The sequence below is a fragment of the Pipistrellus hanaki genome (genome assembly GCF_964339955.1).
Source record: "Pipistrellus hanaki genome assembly, chromosome: 14".
NCBI classification, from domain to species: domain Eukaryota; kingdom Metazoa; phylum Chordata; class Mammalia; order Chiroptera; family Vespertilionidae; genus Pipistrellus; species Pipistrellus hanaki.
In genome coordinates this window covers 49,284,922-49,294,124 of record NC_140516.1, presented here as the reverse complement: position 1 = coordinate 49,294,124, position 9,203 = coordinate 49,284,922, and the positions used below count along the sequence as shown (strand labels likewise).

The 9,203-nt window shown below is 54.7% G+C and overlaps 1 protein-coding gene across 1 annotated transcript; it reads left to right on the top strand.

Moving 5' to 3' along the window:
• Positions 1 to 291: 291 nt before the first annotated feature.
• PRLHR (prolactin releasing hormone receptor) lies at positions 292 to 6,190 on the top strand. Its single transcript, XM_084904585.1, has 2 exons — positions 292 to 1,245; positions 1,527 to 6,190. Exon 2 carries the CDS (start codon positions 1,533 to 1,535, stop codon positions 2,655 to 2,657), a length of 1,125 nt encoding a protein of 374 aa, XP_084760711.1. The 5' UTR covers positions 292 to 1,245; positions 1,527 to 1,532; the 3' UTR covers positions 2,658 to 6,190.
• The last annotated feature ends 3,013 nt before the right edge of the window (positions 6,191 to 9,203 follow it).

The window sequence follows — 9,203 nt, the reverse complement described above, 5'->3', positions numbered from 1 at the left end:
CAACCCAAGGTGGTCCAAGTTAACTCATTTCATTGACGTCTTAATGCTACTAAAAATTTCATGCAACTTTTAAGCTTCTCAAATGTTTGTTACTTTTGTTATCCTGGTGAAAATCCTGCAACTACTAGCATATATATATATATATATATATATATATATATATATATATATAGAGAGAGAGAGAGAGAGAGAGAGAGAGAGAGAAGGGAAAGGGAATTGTGGCAAAAAAAGCCAGTGTGGAAAAGGGTGCAGTGGGGCCAGGCATTGCAGTGTGTCTGGGGAGTGACACTGGCGTGAGGGCTGTATTGTCTGACCCTCCAACCCCCAGAGACCCGGGTGGGTTGGCCTCCACGCCACCCCACTTCCCTCTAGATAGCAGCCCCAGCCCAGAAAGCAGGCGGCGTGGCAGCTCTTTGAACCGGCCGGTCCCTTTTCTGAATGCCTGGGACCCACAGAGGGTCGGAGCTCCCCGCTCCCCTTCCCCCAATGCTCCACAGCACCCCCAGCTTGGCCCGCGGGAGCTGTCCGCGGTGCTGAACTCTGTCTTTGGCTGGGCCTATCCGCAACGTAGGCTAAGGGCTCAGGGGGTCCTGGGGAGGGAGAGGGCGAGGGCCGAAGGTCTGCAGCCAGCTCCAGGCTCTACATCTTAAATCCCCGCCGGCACCCCCCTACGCTGCTCCCTTACCCCCAGCCTGGACTCTCCGCAGGATCCAGCGCTGAGGGACGGGCCCCTCATCTTCCTCCCACATCCCCTGGTGTATCTCACCCCCACCCCACCTCTTCCTTCGCTCCCTCCTCAGAAGCTGCACCAGGCCATCCTGAGAGCACTGGCTCCAGGCTCCCCTGGCCAGCCCTCCCTTCTCCCCAGCTGGACTCTCCTGGGCGCAGCGAGCTCCAGCCCAGGTGGTCCACCCTCCCCGCCTTTTCTGCTTCCATCCTCCCGACCCTCGCCCTCCTCTCTCGTGGTCTCAGCCCCAGCCGGAAGGTTCCGCTCCGCCCCTGTTTCCATACAAGGGAGCGCCGGCGGAGCGGGGCGGGCCGAGGGGAGGCGCTCGCTCCCGGTCCCCCTCAAAGGCTGCGAGCCCACTGGCAACTCCCCAGTCTGCTCAGCTCCCGCGGAAAGAAAAGCAGGGAAAAGCGAGAAGCCTGCATCGCAGCCGTGGGGCGTTGGTCCTCCAGGGGACAGATCCTCTCCCTTTCTCCCTCCCTGGAGCGCTTTCCCGCCCGCCAAGCCGCACTCAGCAGGTAGGACCGCGCTCCCGGGTCTCGAGCTCCTGGGTCTCGCCTGCGCGCGTTGCCAGAGCCCTGGGTGGACTAGAAGGCGTTTAAAGAACCGGTGCACGTAGAGCCACGCATAGATGTATGTTTGCAGAGGCGGGAGGGCAGCGCTTTTAATTGTTACCTATTTTGGCCAGTGAGTCCAAAGTGGGGGGGATCTAGGTAATTGGGGAGGGGAGCGGAGTGGTTGGGGAGGAGGGGGCGGATAGAGAACGGGAAGCGAGGCTCTCTGATTTCCCTTTGTGCAGGTGGCCATGGCCTCCCTGCCGACGACGCAGGACCCCTTGGCTCCTGACTTGCCTCCAGGACTTCCCCCAGCAGCGGCCTCAGCTCCAGGGGGCAACCAGAGCGCCGCAGAGGCCCCGGTGGGCAACGGGTCAGCCGCCGGAGCCGGCGCCCCGGCCGCCACGCCGTTCCAGAGCCTGCAGCTGGTGCACCAGCTCAAGGGGCTGATCGTGCTGCTCTACAGCCTCGTGGTGGTCGTGGGGCTGGCGGGCAACTGCCTGCTGGTGCTGGTGATCGCGCGGGTGCGCCGGCTGCATAACGTGACCAACTTCCTCATCGGCAACCTGGCGCTGTCCGACGTGCTCATGTGCGCCGCCTGCGTGCCGCTCACGCTGGCCTACGCCTTCGAGCCGCGCGGCTGGGTGTTCGGCGGCGGCCTGTGCCACCTGGTCTTCTTCCTGCAGCCCGTCACGGTCTACGTGTCCGTGTTCACGCTCACCACCATCGCCGTGGACCGCTACGTCGTGCTGGTGCACCCGCTCCGCCGCCGCATCTCGCTGCGCGTCAGCGCCGGCGCGGTGCTGGCCATCTGGGCGCTGTCCGCGGTGCTGGCGGTGCCCGCGGCGCTGCACACCTACCACGTGGAGCTGCCGCCGCACCGCGTGCGCCTCTGCGAGGAGTTCTGGGGCTCCCGGGAGCGCCAGCGCCAGCTCTACGCCTGGGGGCTGCTGCTCGTCACCTACCTGCTCCCCCTGCTGGTCATCCTCCTGTCCTACGTGCGGGTGTCCGTGAAGCTCCGCAACCGCGTGGTGCCCGGCTGCGTGACCCAGAGCCAGGCCGACTGGGACCGCGCGCGGCGCCGCCGCACCTTCCGCCTCCTGGTGGTGGTGGTGGTGGTGTTCGCCGTCTGCTGGCTGCCGCTGCACGTCTTCAACCTGCTGCGCGACCTCGACCCGCGCGCCATCGACCCCGACGCCTTCGGGCTGGTGCAGCTGCTCTGCCACTGGCTCGCCATGAGCTCCGTCTGCTACAACCCCTTCATCTACGCCTGGCTGCACGACAGCTTCCGCGAGGAGCTGCGCAAGATGCTGCTGGCCTGGCCGCGCAAGATCGCGCCGCAAGGCCAGAGCATGACCGTCAGCGTGGTCATCTGAGGCCCACGGCGCCGGGCCTGGGCTGGGGAGCCCCGTGACCGATGGTCCCCGAGGGTGCCCACCGAGCCCCGGATGGAGGGCTTGTTCCCAGGACCGGAGCTCAGCCAAGACGGGCAAAACTTCCAGCCCAGCAGCGCCCTGTCCCGCAGCATGGCCTGGTCCTCTGTAAAGCGTTGCTTTGGTGCCAGTGCTTTGCTTGGGGAGAGGGGAAGGGATTTATTATTTTTCTCTTTATGCTTTAAAGGCCAAACAAATTCTTCGGGTTTAAAACAGTGTTTCCATATCATGGCTGCCTCCCAGGCCTTGTCTTCTGTTTGCTCAATGCGGGGAGGAGAAGGAACAATGGGGGTTGGAGTTAAAGTGACTGCGTAGGAGTTTGGCAAAGCTCTTCTGTTTGCCTTTCCAAATGGATGAAATTGTTAAGGCTGAGCTGTAATACCTGGTATTGCTTAGTGAATGCGAACCCATGTATTTTCTAAAATTGCGGGGAATATGTATGGCAGTCTACATCTAGGCTGTTAGCATTTCCTGAATAAGAAAGACCTTGATACGTCAAAAAGGTTTTCATTTGAAATCCACTTGCATTTAGAGTACAACACACTTACAAACGACCTTTGAAAAGGTCTTGCTATTATGTTCCCTCTCCTCATCCTCAACTTTCATTTGAAAATAATGAGATAAATTAGTTATTGAAGAGATAAATAAATAGGAATAAAGGGGGAAAGGCACCAGTCGCAGAGGACAGACATCCTAGCTGTGTGCATGTTTGTGTATGCACACCCAGGGCTTGCCACTAGGTGGGCACACACATGTTTCCTTTCCTGAACGTGCAGTGTCAGCTGCATGCCACAGCATGCTCCTGCGTTCTCCACTTGCTCGGCCGCAGCAGATCCACAGCTGTCTTCTCACCGCTCAGCGCCTGCTCTCTAGTGACATGCTTGGAACATGATCAATCCAGATGACAAGGCCCGGGAGAAGTTTCCTTTAAGGCCCAGACAGAAAAATAAGCAGCCACTCCCAGGATGCATGAATCAAACATGCCGTTCCTCCCACACACGGTTAAGGGAACAGGTGAAGGCCGTTGAGCCACGACACCATGCTGCTGCTTCTCACCTTACCCTCCTGAGGGCCTTTTGTAAACGAGGACAAGTGCCCTGTGGTGAGGGTTTCCACACTGATGTTGGCACAGCAGCCGGGCAGTGAGGGCAGGAGCTTAGGAAATGACGCGTGAAATCCAGCCGTCAGATCAGCCCCTGCAGCAGACAGGGCCTGAGCTGTGTCTGCAGCCTCTCGGTCACCAACTGTGAGATTCCAGAGCTGCCACCGCTTACTAAGCAGCTGGACCAGTGTTCCCCCACCTCCCCTCCTCTCTCTCAGAAAGGAGCCCATTCACTCATAAGGCGTTCCCTGAAAGGAAGGGAACGAGGAGGTGATTTGGGGATGGCAAGGATCCGATGCTGTTACTCCAATGCCAACAACCAGGATGGAAGTGTGAGGTTTCGTGCTGGGCTAGTTATCAATCTGAGTCGTCAGTAGTTATAGGACTGGAGTTTTCGCAGCACGGGGAAGGGTAGGAAAAGCCTGGCTTGGGAGAAAGGAAGACACAGGTTAACTCGGGAGATGCAAGCTGCCTTTGGCGATGACACTGACACCCGCTGTCGGCTTCCCCTCGGGTGTGGAGAACAAAGACCCTGTGCTCTCAGAATGTAGCCCTCCCACAACCTTGTGTCACTCCCCCATCCCAAATGCATCCCAGGGACAGGTTCCTGTGCCCCCAGTATTTCCATTACTTGTGAGGCTCAAGGCCACACATTTCATGTTTCCTTAGAGCCGTGGTCGTCAAACTGTGGCTCGAGAGCCACATATGGCTCTTTGGCCCCTTGAGTGTGGCTCTTCCACAAAATGCCACGGCCTGGGCGAGTCTATTTTGAAGAAGTGGCATTAGAAGAAGTTTAAGTTTTAAAAAATTGGCTCTCAAAAGAAATTTCAATCTTGTACTGTTGACATTTGGCTCTGTGGACTAATGAGTTTGCTGACCACTGCCTCAGAGCATTCTTTGGTTGAGTATGTGTGGAGAGTGGAGGCGATGGGGGAAAGGGTGGGATTCGTTGGGGAGAAATATGATGAATTGGGGTCTCTTTGTTGCAGGTTACATTCACTGGTTCTCAGCCCTGGCTGCTCCTAGTGTCACCTGGGGGAGCTTTTAGAAGACATCACTGCTGAGGCCTTCTGCCAGAGAGTCCAAATGATTTGAGATGGCGCTGGGCCTAAGTGGTGGTGGTGTTGTTGTTTTTTTCCCTCTCAAAGCATTTCACTTGCTTTTAATATAATCAGAGATCTATAGGTGTCCATTCAACAGTTTCCTTACAGATCTATGTGTAAGGCACTGCATGATGCATTATGAAGTTATACACCATGAATTATTCCAAATCCAGAAACTGAAGTGTTCCCTGATTAACCTGATATAAGAGAGTCTGTATCAGCTGTGAGAAGGAAGTGTCCCAGTAATTACTAGAAAAGCTGCCACCTGCTTCTATCTTGCTTACAACTTAACACTTCTATGGATTTTATGGAGAGCCTAAAGAGGTTGGGGAATTGTGTTGTGTTTATGAATATTTTTTATAAATTAAGCCAATTGGCAAATGAGTAGCAACTAATTAATTCTTACCTGTTGAAATCTATTTGGAACTAGCTTGACTATAAACCAAACTTAAAAAAAAAAAACTCCCACTCCCGACCAGCGTGGCTCAGTGGTTGAACGTCGATCTATGAACCAGGAGGTCATGGTTCCATTCCAGGTCAGGGCACACGCTAGGGTTGTGGGTTCGATCCCCAGTGTGATAGCATGCATCCAGTCCTCTTCCTGCAAGGAGTCACCAGGCCATAGACCTGGGAACTGAGCCAGTCTGGCACTTGGCAGCAGCCTTTCCCCAGGCTGATGGGAGGTTCTGTAATCCTCTTTGCAAGCATTGTCACCAGGTCTCACTTTTGGCAGTCGGTCAATAGATTTATCTCACTAAATCGGCTGGGGAGTGTTTCAATATGTGTTGGCAACAGCTACCTGGAATTCGCAACTGTGAGAGATGCGAAGGTAGCAGTATGTTTATTGATGGAACCTTCCTGAATTTTGTTCTTGTGGACGTTCAGCCTGCTCTTCTACAGGGGTTGCTAAGTTCCAGGTTTATTGTCTCAGGTAGGTTAGTTAACACCTCTGTCCTGTGGCCTGCATTCCTGAACATGGAGTAGTCTTGCAAAGGCAAGGCACAGAACTGACATTAGGGGGACCCAGGCTAACATGTGGCTGGATCTGGGAGTGAGCCCAGGGCCCATCTCCCCCCAACCCCCCGAACCCCCCCCGCAGGAGCACCTTTGTTCCCTAAGGCAGTTCCTCGACTGGTTTTCCTTCATGCGCTGATGTCTTTGCTATGTGTGTGAGATGCATGTGTGGCTGACTCACTGTGTAAAGCTCTTCAGGCTGGGGCCTGTACTGTGTTTGACATATTTATTTGGGCGCTCAATAAATATTAAGTCAGTAGCAGAGTCTTTGGTTGTGGGATTAATGAACCAAGCCGGTTAAACACACAATGTCACTGCACAACCTGAGGATGACCCAGGTTCAAGCAAGGATAAATCATGCCCAGAAAAACATGCTGCTCAATCTAGATTTGTCAGTTCCAGCAATTTCAGGAGGGAACTTGGGTTTTCTGTGAACCCCGGGACCCAACCTCAGTAATGACAGCATTTCAGGATATGGCACCAAGCCCTGTGGTCTCCAAGATTGCATGGAATAAATCCAAAGGCCCATCAAAGGGAGAGTAGAAATTTCAGGATTAGTGTCTATACCATCATGAATCTGGCTCATTATTTAAATGTTGGCATTTTATCACCTTCTTCCACATATACTAGTGACTTGGGAAATTTGAAAAACATTCAACACTTGAACCTTTGAACAAAATGTGGTCATTCTAGATCCCAAAACATTCATGACAGGATCATAAGCAGGACTTATTGGTACTTCTAAAATAAAAGTTAAAAATGAATTTAGGTTCACCTTTCCAGGGATCCATATATTAATATTTTGCTAAATGAGTTAAGCTAGACTACAGATGTTGGAAATGCAAAATATTTATTTGGGACGGATGAGCATTGCAATCTTGATCATACATCCTCAATGAGTCCTTGGAAGGGGAAAGCCTTATTTTGAATGGAGTGTGCACACTTCCAACAGGCTCTGCATGGTTCTTCTCTTCTTTCCAATTCAGTTCCTCTTCATTTCCCACTCTTTAGTTCTCTGTCCTGCCTCTTTTCCTCTTTCCCATATTATCTATGAAATACCTCCGATCGGAAGCTACGCCCACCCCAGTGAAGGGGAGCTGGTGAGATTCAAGCATCCATCTCCCTGTGGGTCCTTCTAAGGTGAGTCATACTGCAGAGCCACCCTGCTATTCCTTTGCAGAGGGTGGACTGCACCCAAAGAGTGGCGGGCTGCTGTCCTTGCATTTGCTGCCCACTGTGGGGTCTTGGAGCTCACACACCTGATTGTTTCACAGGTAACTGAGCAGTGGGGGCTAACAAGAGTTTGCACAGAATCTCTGCAGGGCCCATTATCTGACAAGAGACCTAGACAAGGGGGGCCTAGCAATGAGAGGTCAAATGTGTCTCCTTAAGCCAGAATAAGTAAATAACAGAGTCATTTCCTGCTCCCTCCCTCAGCTCTCAAAAAATCCTCTTCTCCACTTGCTGATGACTAAATCCTGTCCCCATCACCACCCCTTCATCTCCTCCTTCCAGAATGGCATCTAATGATGAATGGAAAGCTACACCCTTCCCTACCACTCACAATGAGTTATTGCCAAGTAAAAATAAAATTTGAGCTGGAAATACGAAGTGGGGACTGCAGGCCTGAGCTCTGGGGTAGAAGTCGGGTGCTTGGCCTCTTCCCTAACTCACAGCACCAGTCGCCCTTGGTCTTTGTCTGTGGAGGCTTGCCCATCAGCTGGGCAGGAGGCTCGCTGCTGCGGCATGACCCGCCCCAGAGCGGCCAGACGGGCGGCCTGGCCTTGCTGGGTGGGACCTGCAGCAAGCAGGTTCCTGTTTTGAGCGAATCCTTCTGAGGCTGCTCTGCTCATTGGAGGGCAAACGCTGGGGCACACTGACCTCCTCATTACAAAACAGACCCAGCGGCAGACATCGGGGGAAATTAGAGCGCTTGCAAGCACCTTCAATGGCCATCACCATTTCTTAATAACAGGCCCCTATTTATTCCCATTTCCTTCCTACCCTGGGCTTCTCCAGGAAGCCCCCTCTCTTTCTGTGACATAATTACAGAACGTGGGGCACTTACACACCAACATTGCTTTCTGGGAGACAAATGTCTTCTTAGGCTTATAGTGACACTAGAGGACCGGTGCACAAAATTCGTGCATGGACGGGGGGTGTCCCTCTCCAATCTGGGACCCCTTAGGGGTTGTCTGAACTAAACCGGCAGTCAGACATCACTCCCACAATCTGGGGCGGATGGCTCCTAACCACTCACTCCCTGCCTGCCTGATTGCCCCCAACTACTCTGCTGCCAGCCTGATAGCCCCCTAACTGCTCCCCTGCTGACCTGATTGATGCCTAACTGCTCCCCTGCTGGCATGATTGTCCCCAACTGCCTTCCCCTGCGGGGCTGAGGGGACTAGGGGACTCTTGCTGGATGAGGTGGGGCTGAGGGGACTGGGCACTGCCATCTTGTGAGGGCATGATGGTCAATTAGCATATTCCCTATTTATTAGGAGGATTAATAATAAATGCTCTTGACGTGCAGCTGATGGAGGCAGGTGCTTCCTCCTGACCTAGCCACCAGGGAGTGGCCTCAGCCAGGACACGCAGGTGCCTGTGGTCTCATACATCCCTCCGCAAACGAGGTGAGAGGAGGAGGAGGATCGGAGCTCGCAGTTTTGCTGGGGCCTGCATGCTGCACCAACACGTCTAGTGCCACCACTAGTGTCTCTCGCCCCTTGCAGGGGTGAGTTGGCTCCCGGGACGGGCTGAGTGTCCAGAGCTAGGCTGCCGGGGCCATTCTCCCTGCCTGAGAGCAAAGGGTGTCTCCGCAGCACGTTGGTGGGGCGTCCACAGGCCTGCGGTTCTGGGTGTGCAAGGACCACTCCCGAGCCCACGAGCTAGCGGGCTGCTGACCTTGGCCTGGGCTCCTGAGTCGCAGCGCTGGGTGCCCCGGCCTTCCTCTGCTTCCACGTGGTCCGCCTGCATCCCCGCCACCTTTCCTTGTGGGTGTTTTTGCTTCCTGTCTTCCTCTGAGCTCATGGCTGTTCTGCAGCTGCGCCATAGGCGGCGGCTGAGCTCCAGGCACCTCGGTGTGGCCAGAGCGCCAGACCAGCACCAAGGCCACATGGTGACGCGGTGGTGGCCGCTGGCGGCGTCTCGCAGAGCTTCCGGGCCCTGTCTGCGGGCCTCCGGACCGCTCAACACGGTCCTGGCGGCCTGTATGTCTGCTGCCCTCACCCCACCCCAGAGCGTGTTTCCCTGCTCCGAGCCTGGGCCTGG